Source organism: Corvus moneduloides, chromosome 1, assembly GCF_009650955.1.
Source record: "Corvus moneduloides isolate bCorMon1 chromosome 1, bCorMon1.pri, whole genome shotgun sequence".
Taxonomy (NCBI): Eukaryota; Metazoa; Chordata; class Aves; order Passeriformes; family Corvidae; genus Corvus; species Corvus moneduloides.
Window position 1 is genome coordinate 137,904,180 of NC_045476.1, and position 14,240 is coordinate 137,918,419.

The window sequence follows — 14,240 nt, forward strand, 5'->3', positions numbered from 1 at the left end:
ATCTGGGAACTACCCAGCAATAATTCTTCCAATGAAGGTCATAATTCTTCTTTAATTGTTTCCACCCGGCACAGTACCGTCATCAATCCCCTGTTCTCTACCTTTCTGTACTTGGCTCTCAACCCCATCACTCATACCTTCCCAGTCTTCCCTTGCACTACCATTAAGGGGCAAGGGAAAAGAGGTTGGTTGTGGAGGCTGGTGGGGGAAAAGAGGTTTGGGTTGTGGAGGCTGGTGGGCCTGTGATACAAGGGACAAAGAGAGTCCAATGGTGGGACAGCCCCTAGTACCAAAGATCCTCCCCAGGCTGGGGTGAAAAAAAGGGCTTTCCCCCAGGATGCTCTGTTCTGTTATGTTAATGTACTCCAGTTCTGCTTCCCCAGTTGGCCCGTTGGCCTCCCTGCCCCTTCCTGCCTTATATGTTCTTGCCCTAGAAGGTTCTCCACTCCCTGTTCCCCCATTGGCCCTTGCCCCATCACCACTCCCTCAGAGTTTTCCCATTGGCTCTCATACCCCAGTCCCGCCTTTGTACTGCCCCCGTGCTCTCAGATCACTGGCCTCTGATGCTCACTCTGCTCCCATATATAAACCTGGGCCCTCCTGTGTTCTTTGTCTTTGTCCCTGGACCCCTTCATGCATGTGGCTGCATTAAACTCCTCCCGTGGAACCCCATACGAAGACCCTTCCTGGCTCTTTGTCGTTGACCCATTTTCTGGAGCTATCCATGTGTGTGTGCGTGTACACGTGTGTGAGTGTGTGGTGGTCCTGCTGAGAGGCTTCGCCTTGGAGATGCTTTTAGGAAGGTCGCGGCACCTCACTGTCCAGCATAACAAACCTGCCGCGACATTGGGTTATTTTTGTTGTGACAGACCACAGAACCTCCAGCTTGGTTTCCTCCACTGCTGGATGCTTTCCCTGTGTTCAGTCCCTATTTCTGTTTACACCTCCTAAGAATTAATTCCTGCCCTTTTTCTGCTACATGCAGACATGCTGAGCTTTTCCTTACAACCTGTCCCACGCCCCAGGATTCTGCAAGTTGACTTTTCTAAATTTTCCCCTTTTCTGCTCCTTTTATAGTCCTCCCTCTACATCACCCCCTGCTCCCCCCAAAAAATCTCAGTTAATAAAAATCCTTTAGCAGACAAAAATCTTCATTAGCAAATTAATGCACAAACAGGAGAGTTAAGGCTCACTAAGTCAACCATTCAAAGACACTCATTCTACAAAGTCAAAATCTCTACACTTAGGCAAAATCCATTGCTTAGCACGCTAACCCAAGGCAAGCCTTGTTAGTTCCCAGGCAACCTGAGGGGAAAATGAAAACTGTGTGACCCTAAAGAAATAAGCCTCAACAAAGGTGACCTCTTCCTTCCTTCCTAACACACTGCTTTTATGATTGCAGTGACTTCATTTGGAGAATCAGACTCTATACATGAAATCTGTAAGCGTTCTGTTACTGGTCGTTTTTCTCTGAGGCTTTTATCGTATTTCCTCATTGGAACAATCATGAAAGGAATTTTAATTTTGGAACATAAATGCAGTCTGCAGAGTAGCAAGCATACACACTTTACAGTAAATATATGGTGTTAAGGCACTAAGCAGTAAACGTTTTTGAAGAAAACTTAATTTGTTTTCAATCAGAACAGATAAGAGTGATTATTAATGGTGGTGAATATATTTATACAGGAACACAGACTTGCCTAGACAGGAAATTTTATATTAGTGGAACAACATTTCTAAGTTTATTGATTTATGTCTAAACTAAATGAGAGTATGTTCTATTGCTCTTGAGGTAGATGACATGAGATTGAAGTACGTATTTTAATATCCTGTTTAATGTCAAGTTAGAAAATTAGGTTCTTCTTCAACCTTTGCGTTTTAGTCATAAAAGACTGATGGTTCAGGACCTCCCAGTGTTTGACCATATACCATCTATTCAAACAGAATGGGCTGACAGCCCCAGGCTGCAAAAATCCTTAGCTGTTTTTGGGAAAAATATTTCCTGTCCATTGGATTGTGAAGGTAGCTCAATAATTTTGAATGAATTCATGTAAAGCTATTTGTACATGTTTTTTCAGATATGCTAAAGAAAGTGAAAGCCTGGGTAGCATTGCTAATAAGATTTATCTGGTAAGATAGGTTATATAAAAAGAAAACACATGAGGGAGAAATGGGTCCTATCAGAAAGAACAACAAAATTGAACAGGAAACTTCATGTTTTGGGACAAATATATTGCCTTTCCCTTGCATTTACACTATTGCTGAAGAGAAAACACTTATCTATTCACATGAAAGGCCCTTCTTCTCCACCCATAATACTGAAGATAAAAAGGATCCTATCATACATTTACAAAACAAAGATCTCACACTTCCTATTGCTTAAGCAAATTTGATACACTATCACTTCAAAAAAACCGATAATCCTGTTGCTTGTTTCTGAAATTTTTGCACATTACCTGTCAGCATATTGGTTTAAGAGACTGAGCAATAGTGATTCTGTAATTTTTCTTCAACATTCAATGCCTTCTGAAAGCTATACTGCTGATCATCCTCCTAAAGTTATCTTTGATGTCCATGAGTCTTAGCAAAGTGCTTCTATTAAAAGACTGCCTTTCAGTTCAGTTTGTTTATTTCAATTTGTTTTATATTGTGCCAAGACATATATACACCACATTTTCAGCTCAGAGCAAGATGAATGGAAATAAACAATGACACATTTGCAGTAAGAATTCTGTAGCAAAGACCTTTAGTGAGATATTGTGGTTTCAATGCAACCACAACAAAATGACAAACTTCCTTTGTAAATGACAGATCTAATTGTAAAGTTAAAATTATAGATCCATTAAAAAAAAAAAGAACAAGTGCTGAAGACAGTATCTACTGTATGTTGGCGTGTGGCTATATTCCCTACAAAAGCATCCCTATTATTCATTGATTTACACATCTTTCCATAACATGCAGCATTTATTTACCCTTACATTTTGAAGCATTACAGTTTCTGCTGACGTGTATTTTCCTAAAATAGAACATCGCAGCAGTCCCCTGCTAGATGTTTAAGCCATGTGTATGTTTATTTTTAAATTTTTTTCTTGAACTTTCTAACTGTGGGGAGGCTGGGAATGTAGAGTCATGATGAATGAGAGTTTGCTTTATAAAAAAGGGGAAATGTAGACATTTGATGTAACACTGAAAAATTCACAGGCTCCTACCTTGAAAACAAACATTTCCCGGCGAAGAATAGCCAGAGTGTTGAAGTTCCCATCACAGATGTTAGGCTTGGCTCCGGGATAGGAAGGTTTGTCTCCGGTGGGTGGCCGGGGAGGTTTAGGTTGCCTGTCATTCTTTCGCGGGTCTGCTGGAGGGACTGAACGATGTGGGGGCACTGTTGGCAGAGGTCTTGTTGGTGGTGGTATCCTGTCAGGTGGACCTTTAAAAATACAGCAGCAGGATGTAATATAAAAACCCACAAAAGGAAACATACACAACAAAAACCAGCTGTAAGCTGTACAAACCCAACAGTGAAAGGGGAATGAAAAAGTGACCTAACATACCTTTCTGATGTTATGAAATCATTGAATCATAGAATCACAGAATATGCTGAGTCGGAAGGGACCCTTTAGAATCACTGAGTCCAGCTCTTGGCCCTGCCCAGGACACCCCAAGAGTCACACCATGTGACTGACAGCACTATCCATACACTTCTTGAACTCAGTCAGGCTGGTGCTGTGACCACTTCCCCGGGGAGCCTGTTCCAGTTACCGACCAGGCACTGGTTATAAAGGGTATAAAGAATGACTACCAAAACCAAGGAAAATAATTACTTTTCATTATCCAGAATCTTCCTTATTGGAACAACATTCCAGTAAAACCGTCAAAGGATTCTTAGGCCACCATCATTTCAGATGAGAAGTAATTCAAAGCACATTATTTAGCAACTTAGTAAGAGCTCTTACAACAGAATCATTGTTTCTTGTACAAATAAATGAAAAAAAATCTTGTTCCTTATAGGATCATCATCAGTTAATAGATTTTCAACCCATATCTTTAATCTATACTCACCAATTCACACATGCATGTATGTACCATACCCGCTATTTCCAACCGACCAAATTTTTAGATCAAGTAATGTCACATTCATTAGAGACAGGACATTCCCAGCTTTTTCCAATGTCCCTTGCTGTGTACAGGAGCTCCTAAAACTGGACTTCAAATCCTGGGCATCCTACACACACTACACCACTCCTCTTCCGTAATTCACATATGTTCTTCAAGTGAAAAACTAAAACTCTGTAGAGCAGTCTTAAAACATTTTTTTTCTCTTTCAAATATATTATCTGTCACAATATACAGAGTTTGATGAAATGACTATCCCGCTCATAATATCTCTACCTGAAATTCATCAGGCCATCCCAGATAGATACTGATCATAACCCTAATCACATACTGAATGACTTGAAATGAGTATACTGAAAATGCCTTCCCGTCTCTACACATATTAGTAACATTTATTTTTCATGGACAAAAAGACAAGGAGCTTCACTTGGATCCATAAGATTTCTGGAAACAAGATGAATGTTTTAATTTTTGCTCATTCTATTTAGGCCTCTCTTCAAATCACTTAAATAGATAATACATGTTGACTTTAAAAAATAAATACCATTTGCATGACCAGATTCAGAAACACTGTTGAATAGTAAGAAAACTCTAAAACTGCACAAATGGCATTCAAATTTCTGAGAATTTTACAAAAAACCCACATACTTTATAAAGAACAAGATGGATTATGTAAGGAAATCTTAAACTCGCCAAATGGTTGTCATGCAATTTATTAAGGCATTTATTTCATTCACAATTTTAAGACTTGTGACATTTATAATTTACAGTTAATAACAGTATTTCAAGGAATACTGCAGACCAAAGTAATTATTTTAATAGGTGTGACATTTTTATTGAGGCATATGATTCCAGATCACATCTTGATTTTAAAGGGAGCAAAGGAATCAGTTTGCAGTAGCTTATGTTGGAAAGTTTTTAACCCCAAATCAAAGTTTTTTTATGCCATTTGGTGGTGATGTCAGATATTACTTCCCAGGGGTAACACATTTCTCCTAATGTATAGCCCACAGCTGTTTGAGCTTAGCAGCTAGTTTTCAGCAAAGTATTCTTGTCTAGCCCTTAAGTCTAGACTACCAGCTCATGAGGTCATGAGAAACAACCTTCCTTCCAGCTAATCACACAGGAAAAAAACCCAACCAAACAAAACTTGATCAGCCAATCATCTTGAAATTGCTATTTATGCTTTATGAAAATATATATCTGTTCTTGTTAATATGATACTTTAAAATTCTTATTACTATTACACCATGGAGGCTGCAGATGTCAAGTTAGCAATACAGTAATTCTACATGATCATAATTGTCCTTTCTGGTAGTAAAGATAAAGAAGGAAGGGCCCTCACAATATTCAATATAAACATGACAAATTTTACACGGGAAAAATTGGGAGTACAAAATTTAATCCAATGCAAATTTAATTAAAGAATATTAAGCAATGCAATTCCAAATTATATGCACTGGATACAAAGCGTTAACACAGAGATACCACAGATTTTTCAATTCTAAAAATAAAGTATATTAAAAAAAAAAAATAGAAGACTATTTAAAACCAAAAACAAAAACAAAATTATGTCTTTGGAAATTTAAGGGATAGTAATATGGGAGTTAGTGTTACATTCAACCCATAATCACAATTATGTTATTGTTTTGAATTTTTAAAAAAAATTCAATTGCCTTGTTAAATGCAGAACAAATTTGTACCATTTGTATTTTATATCAGGCCATAAAAAACATAAATTAACATATTTTAAAGAAGTAGGCTCTTCTTTACCCTCTGTAGGGGCTGGTGATAACATTATTTTGAGATCAATTTTTTTCATATTTTTCATATTTTTCATAAGAAAGGGTGCTTTTGGGACCTCAGATTTTGAGGGAAATTTTCTGTATTATAACTGGTAAACTGAGAAGCAATCAATTCATCCAGTTACATGAGCTTGGACACCTGTGTAAATAATCTCATTGTAGTTAAAGGCCTGCATTTCTTAATATTTTCATAGTTTGGAATCCTTTTGGATATGTTTTCTTTATGGATTTTTAAAACATTTAAAATTACTACTCCAGGCAAGTGAAGATTTTGAATATAAGTTGAGAAGAATGAGAAACGAAGTAAGAGTGTCCTCAAAATCTTTGGATGTTTTACTCACATAGAGCCTGTGGCATAACAACTGGTGAAGCCCACACTAATGAACTCTTTCGGAGAGGTGATATGGACAGGAGGACTTCAAAGGTATTCTAAACTGAAAAGCTTGCATTGCCTGATGAGAACATGACATACCGTATATCTTCTGGATGCCCTGTAAATCATCATTAGGTAGTTTGAAGTTGTCAGTTTCCATATATTGGTAAAATGGAGCCATGATTGCAGTGGGATCATTAGAGTGCTCCAAGCCCAGAGCATGTCCAAGTTCATGCACTGCAACTAGAAAGAGATCGTTTCCTGTGAAGAGAAGAAAAGGAAAGAAGACTTTTGAATCCACAAACATATTAACAAAAATAACACACATGGAGGTCTCTGCACTTGCAAGATGTTTTCACTGCATTTGAATTTCACAAGGTAATGTGTAGTAATTAATGGATCATCAAGGATACCAAGGATAATGTGGCAGAAAAGGCAGTTTTCTCTTTTTTTTTTCCAACAAGGAAAGCATTATGCTGTAATGTATGGTACTGTTACAGTCATCATAAACATAAACCTTTTTAATTGATACACATGGTAAGTGTAGGGTTCAACTGTCATAGTTCATGTCTAGGCTTTTGTGCAATTTATGACTTGAACCTGATGTTGCCATGAACCCAACTAAAAATGCTTTCATCAAGACATAGCTCCAAAAGGAAAATATCCTGACTTTGTTTGGTAAACTTCACAAACTGAAGACTACCTATTTAGGACAAACCCCACAGGGCACCTAGTCATTCAAACACTTGTAATCAGACCCCTGCTGATTATATGTAGATGTTGTCCATTTCTGAATCACTGTAACTGAAATCCTAATAAGGAAAATAGATGTCCTAAAATATTTCACTGTGCAATTCCCTGTAAGAAGTGTAGTTGCTTATTTAAGTACTAGAGCTTTTTTTATTTTTGTAGAACTAAAGAAAAACGCAAAAACATGGACTCATATTATAGACCACTTTAATGTTTTTGTAATTCTCTTCTGAAAACATCTTTATATTTTTTATTATAGAGTATTAGACACAACTTTGGCAGTAGAATTATTGCACTCTTCTGAAGCAAATACAAATCAAAGCCAATGGGATCTTTTCTAAAAAAAGTTTCAGAGCTGGACATCTATGGTATTAATTTTGTCTCTTCTTACTCATCTAAGACATCATTCTGCATATCTTTCTGTGAGTCTTTCATACAGATTCTGTCATACTTAACCTGTCACAAAATGAGGCTTTGGAAAAATATTTTACATCAGGAGAAAGATTCCAGTCATCTGAGAAGGGTCACATCCAGAATATCGCCCATTTCACCACCTAGGGATGGGAAGAACCATCCTCCAGAACTGTGATCTTGTCCCACTGACAAGAGAAATACTCTAGATCAGCATCTTATGCTGACCATCTAATTTTTAATCACTGCACTTATGTGAAACTGGTGTTACCTATAGTAAGTCGTTTCTTGTTGAAAGAGAAGTAAAAATAATGAAAGGCCTATGCTCAACTTTAACTCTTATCCTATAATCTGTAGATTCTTTGGGGATAGACAGTTATTTTCCACTGCTGGAACTTGATCTGGAAGTACTTTTAAATGTCAGTAGTAATAATATTAAGTTGCATCAGCAACAAAATTACACGTATATACATTACAGAACTTTGAGGACATAGTTGACAGTATTTCAATTTCTCAAGTATTTCCTCTTGTTGACACAATAAAATAAACTTTATCCAAAGTACATATGAAAGAGGAAACACTTGGCAGTAGATGCCTTCATGATGTCTGAAGCCATGCTGATGTTTGTGAAATAAATGTTTGAATGAAATCATGAAAACAGACACAAGTGAAACTGTATTCCTAGTTCACAGAGTCTTCTCATAACAAAACTTCTGATTCTTAATTTGAAAATATGAAAACTAAATGTTCTTGATCTTCTATTCAATATAACTGTGCAGAAAAATCACATCTTTCAAAAATTAATGTGACATAATGTACTTTTAGAAATGAGTTTATCTTATCATTTATAATTATGTGGTTTCCAGATGAAATGTTTTATGACAATATTTTTCTTAGATGCAGTTCTTTTTATAGAAAAGCAGATTGTCAATGTGCTGTTTCAATAGGTTTGATAAGCCTGACTGTCCTGATGACAAATGCTCTTGATATCTGAATCTGGCCTTCTATATGCAAACAAAGCTGATGTTGACATCATCTCATATGAAAAATCCACAGCTTCTGTAGCTAAACTCCGCATAGGAAGTGATGCACAGAAAGAACTCTGCAAAGGTTTTCATTCTGCACTTATAATGGAACAATTATTGTAATTTTAAATAATCATAGGTTTAAGATGGAAAGACTAAAAAGATGAGCATGTTACTGTACTACAGCTTTCATACTATCATGAAAAGTCTCACATTATTTTTCAATTCTTTTCTGAGTTTTGTGAAGGTTCTAAATCAGGTTTATTAGAATTCAAAATTTCTTTCCCGGGTATTAATTTGAGTATTTAAGAAGTAACCTTCTTTTGCTTTTCAGACCTTCTGAAAGCAAATTTCCCTCCTATGCCATGCTTCCTACATCATAATCAAGAATATTAACTAGTCTAAGTCTTATTAAGAAATGCCCTAACAAGTTGGCCACATTACGTACTGAACAATTTTCAAATCGTTTTGAATGAATAGTATTTATTCTACCACTATCATTAGGCTTGTTAGTATCAGTAGATCAAGGAGTGTTCTGCATGTTTTACCTCTACTGTTTGAGGCAGGAGGTTTGGGAAGTTAACTTGTTATAATTTCTAAAATTTCAATAAGCCACAGTTAATCAACAGTCTTGGAAGAGTCTATTGCTTCTATTTGTGCCAGTTATGCAATACATGAAGAATCAATACATCTTTGTTTATCAGTCCTTATTGAGTTCCCTTACAGATTTTCTGGAATTTCTACATTTTGTTCCATGTTGATCTGAAAGATGTGAAATAAATAGCAACACGGAAATAAATAAAATCGACTTTCAGCTACTGGCATATCTTCCTTCCAGAATCACAGATAATAAGCATGTGGTAGAGGACTTTTAAAGTAGTACTTCTAAGTGACAGTGGGACCATGTCAGACAACAGATATTACGCAGGGGCTGGCTGTTTCTCTTTTCGTCTTTTGGATAGGGGAGATTATGTAAAGAGAAAAAAAAAAAAAGAAAAAAATCCCAAACATTACATTCAGTGTCTTGACTGCCCCTCTGGATTTAGTCTTTATTTCCACCTCGTGCAATGCAACTTGTAGCCATCAGGGGAGCCATTAAGTGTGGCAAAGGCAGAACAGCCCTTGAGCAAATGAATAAGGGGGAAGTGAGAAGGTCACAGGAAAGAGCTGGGAGAATAATATTCTTGCCTGGGGTGACAATGATTTAACAGGGAACATATTTTCTACTTGTAGTCAAATAGCCCCATTATTCATAACAATTTCCATCAAGAGTCATGATTGTCTCCAGGGCATCCTGAATTTAAACTGACCCAAATAACTTAGTGCAATTGAAACTCACGTTTAAACCATCCCAAGATGAGCTGTCTGAGTCCAGTACAGGTAGGGACTTATTACTATCTTAGTTTCCACCCTTTGTGCTTTGCATATGATTAGATTTCTCTAATTAGGCAAAAATTATTCAGTGCCTCTTTGCTTTAGGGCGCAGACTTGCCCTGAGTACCTCAATGCTACTGTAAAAAGCTCCTGAGAGTGCAGAAGGACAACCTTCTGTAAGTGCTTGCTCTTTTTCTCAAGGCTGCACAGAAGTGTGACTGCAAGGTTGACAGTAGCCCACCTTCAATTCCTTGGCCAGTGCTCCATGAGCATTCATACTAGCTCAGGCTAGCTTTTTATCCTATTGACATTGGGTAGTTTTTACATTTTCATTTGCTACCACTGAAGGAGAGAGTCCCAAATGATTCTATATGTCAGTATACATTATCCAAGTAGGACATATTTCTGTCCACATGGCAAAATGAAGCACCATCACAAACTTTAACAAGTCATAACAGAGTTAAAATGCATATGACTACAATGATTTTTAAAGCAAAAGTTGCCACCAAAAGATATACAATGGTGAATATTCATTGTGATAGTCTCAGTTACATCTTGTTGTATATCCACAGAGTAGTAGAAAAATATTGGGAAATATATTTCACTAGCCCAAAACTTGTGCACCTCTTGTGTTCCCTATTAGCATGGAGATTTGGAATAGAATGGCTGTAAGCTCAAAAAGATTGCGATTGTTTTTCTTATTTTATCTCAAGTTTGATTTCACAAGGGAAGAAAAAAAAAGGTACTGTGTGTAAAGAACTAAGATAAAATTATTATTTTTATACTGACACTTTTCTCTGAGGCTATAAACTATTTTAGGCACTAAATCTGCCTGACTTTACAAACACTGCCCAAACTACAGAATATAAATATGTATTAATATATCAAATATTCAACAGCCAGCAGTGTGGAGCATGTTGTATGGGGAAGACTTTCCCTCTAGCCTATATATACATTATTTTTCAATTCTACAGATAAACAAAGCTAATATGCTTGTCCACATTAAGATACTAAGAAAACCTAGTTCTGAAGATATTAATTTCCATTTTAAATGGTATGTGAGTTCAATTTATAAAAGCCATACCCTTATGGCTTAACGTGTGACCTCAATTTTGAAGACTTTTCCATCCAGAGGAAAAAGAAAAAGAAACCCTAGAAACTGAATTTCAAATGACAAACTGTAAAAATACAAAGACATTTTATACATAGACATACACTCTTTCTTCCTGTTTTATACATAGACATACACTCTTTCTTCCAAAGAATATTTTATTTAATTTTTCATGTGATGTAGATAGATGTTTTCTAACTAAATTCATATCAAACTGAAATGTAAATCTGCACAAGACTTCTATTATAGTCCTTTTACCAACAAGACAGTATGTCAAAGGCAAACTTACAATTAATCAGAAATATTACACACACACAAAATACCCATCACTTTCTGTTCGATGTAAGCAGAATTTGCATTTTCATTATTCTGTTCATTTGTACCACCACCTGACACATCCAAACAGCTGACATGCTGCAAATTATAGAGTAAGATTCTTACTCCACACGCATACAGAAAGAAAAAAAAAAAAAAAAAAAAAAGTTTTATCTTGTTTTATCCTTTCCAGACAGGACAGAATTTCGAAGATGATATTTCAACAGTCAGTCATAAAAGAAGATTCTTTCTCTCTATGACCTTATTACAATACAGCAGAACTGAGCATATACATTACATATGCACTTACATAAGCACCTTATATGTATATATACGCTATATTGAGAATATACATGGACCTGAATATAAATTATAGGAATACTCTTACCCAAATAAAGGTGCCACATTTTCCAGTCTAAGAAATCTTATATAGTTTCTTGACATTATCTCAACTGCCATTGGCACTAAAATTTGGTAGTCTGGTGGTTATTTTGGAAAGGAAGTTTTGCTAAAAGATGGATGGAGCACCTTTGAAAAAATGAAGAACAAAACTAATTTTTTGTCAGTTTAAATAAGAATGTATCATATAGAGCATATCCATTTTCTATATGAACTTAGTGTATCTATTTTTTACACATGGTATTTTAAACAATCATTTTTCAATAATATATCTATATATCTAGGCTTTTTCACTGTGAGAAAATACAGTGACATAAAAAATGCCTTCTTTCTCTCTATTAATACATAACACACACGATAAACTCCTTTCCAGTAGGCTTAGTGAGATATACATATATACATATATATATATGCAGACAGAATAGGAGGTACAGACAGTTTGTTATATACAAAGTTTGTGCTAATTACTCTGTGCATAATTTAGAATACCTACACCCGTACGTGTATATTTTTGATAAACTATTCTATTTTAAAAAGATGAACAGATTAGTGTGAAATTTAAAATTGCTGCCTTGAAATTTGACAAGGGCACATTCTAACAGAGCAAGGCTGTCTTCAGGTGACTCAGATCATTGATGAGATATGTTGAGAACATTTGAGTTTAGCCCTGTATAAGTCCTTCCTGGCAGTGCTTTACAGTTTCTGCATGATGTGGGCATAATTTAGAAGTCAGGACCCCACTTTCTTTTATAATGCATATCAGTCTGTACTTTAGAAGGCAAAGACATGAAAAAGATAAGAATTTCTGATTTACTACTTAGATCTGTTACCAAGCACATTGTACAACTTTTAGTAAATTGCTTGAAATGGGTGGAATTAATTACTTTAGATATTCTTAAATTTCTTTCTATAAAAAGCATGGATATAAGAATATATCCACTTTTTCTCACAGTTTCAATCACTAGAACTGAAAAAATTTGAAAACTATTCTGACTAGTGAATCAATACCAACTTCTCCAAAGAGAGGCAAGCGAAGCAGCTGGAAATGATCCTAGGGGAGGTAGAGAAGACATGAGAGTTTGCTTCAATATGATGGTATGTGTTCCTTCTGAAAATATAATGCTTATGGCTTTATTTCATGCTTTGAGGAAACCCTGCTGTGACAGGGAACCTAGCAAACTAAACAAACTCCCACATTTAGGTTGAATCTCTAGCTCCTCGGATCAACTTCTTCATCACTCAGGTCCACTACTGTATATTATTCTCAAATGGCATTCTCATTCTATTAGTAATAAGGTCATATTGATTAACAGATGGAAAAGTTTTATTTTGGGTGTTTTCATGGTCGTCTTTAGACAATAACTATCTTAAATAAATTTGGATTTTAATGGAATTTTGCATTTTTGCTGGAAAAGGTCTTCATACTAGAAATGCTGCAAATACTGTAACAGCCTTATCTATTTATACTCTTTCCTGACTTTTCTTTGTTTCTATTTTTAATTTTAGTGGGAAGAATAAGCTAGAGAAGTAATTAAAACTGTTTTCTTAAGGCTGTGAAAATGAATACATGCTGGGGTTGAAGATTTGGATATGTGCATGAGATATCACATGGTTCTCAGCTATCCTCCATGGTCTGGTCCCTGTGGGTCCTTCCTGTGAAGGGAATGTACATTTTTCTACCACTGCTATGTGGCACTGTGAGTGAGAATAAATGTAAGAGAGTCTTAATTGTGCATGAGGCCATATTAAAATTGAACCGCTGCTTTAACAAAAAAAAATATAGGGTTTGCCTCTAAGCCACTCAGATAAAGTGCTGGTTTGTTAACATGGCGGCTTTTTTTATTTTTATTCATTTACCCCTATGTCCTGTGTGTCCTCCTATGAAGAAATATTCGTAAATGCTAGGAAGAAGGTCAAAGTCATACTGCAAATATTCACAATAGATGTAATCTGTCATGGGGCAGAAATCACAGAAGCATAGAATGGTTTGAGTTGGAAGGGGCCTTGAAGACCATTCAGTTCCAACCCTCCTGCCATGGGCACGGACATCTTCCACTAGACCAGGTTGCTCAGAGCCCCATCCAGCCTGGCCTTGAACACTTCCAGGGATGGGGCATCTACAGCTTCTCTGGGCACCCTGTTCTAGAATCTCACCACCTTTTAGAAATCTGAAAGAGTCCTGAAGATCACCAAAATCCCCGAAATCCCACAACAGAATGCACAGAGAATTTAATTTATGTGGCAATCTTATGTTGGCTAAATTTTTGTTAGATAAATTTTTTACCCTGTATGAGTTAAATTACTGAGAGTAATTATGATATCCTCTAAATTAAATCACATTAAACCCATCAAAACCAGGTTATTATTATTAACACACCATTGTATCTTAACACAGACATAGAACTTTGAGAGCTTTGAAACAGTGACATAGTGGTTTGTATATATATATAAAGTTTTTATATGAACAATTCTTCCTTCACTGTTATTTTTCTTTTTTAATTCACATTAAGAAAAAAAAAAGTCAAGATAGATTTGTCCATGGTTTGGGTTTTTTTCATTAAACT

General features: G+C 36.0%; 1 protein-coding gene across 1 annotated transcript in view; it reads right to left on the reverse strand.

Annotated features, from left to right (window-relative positions):
• Positions 1-14,240, reverse strand: part of MMP16 (matrix metallopeptidase 16) — a 175,138-nt gene that overhangs the window by 49,971 nt on the left and 110,927 nt on the right. Inside the window, exons 5-6 of the mRNA XM_032128806.1 lie at positions 6,391-6,552; positions 3,210-3,427 (exon numbers count right to left, since the gene is read on the reverse strand). Of these exons, the coding sequence (XP_031984697.1) occupies positions 3,210-3,427; positions 6,391-6,552 (380 nt within the window). The remainder of the gene's footprint in view (positions 1-3,209; positions 3,428-6,390; positions 6,553-14,240) is intronic.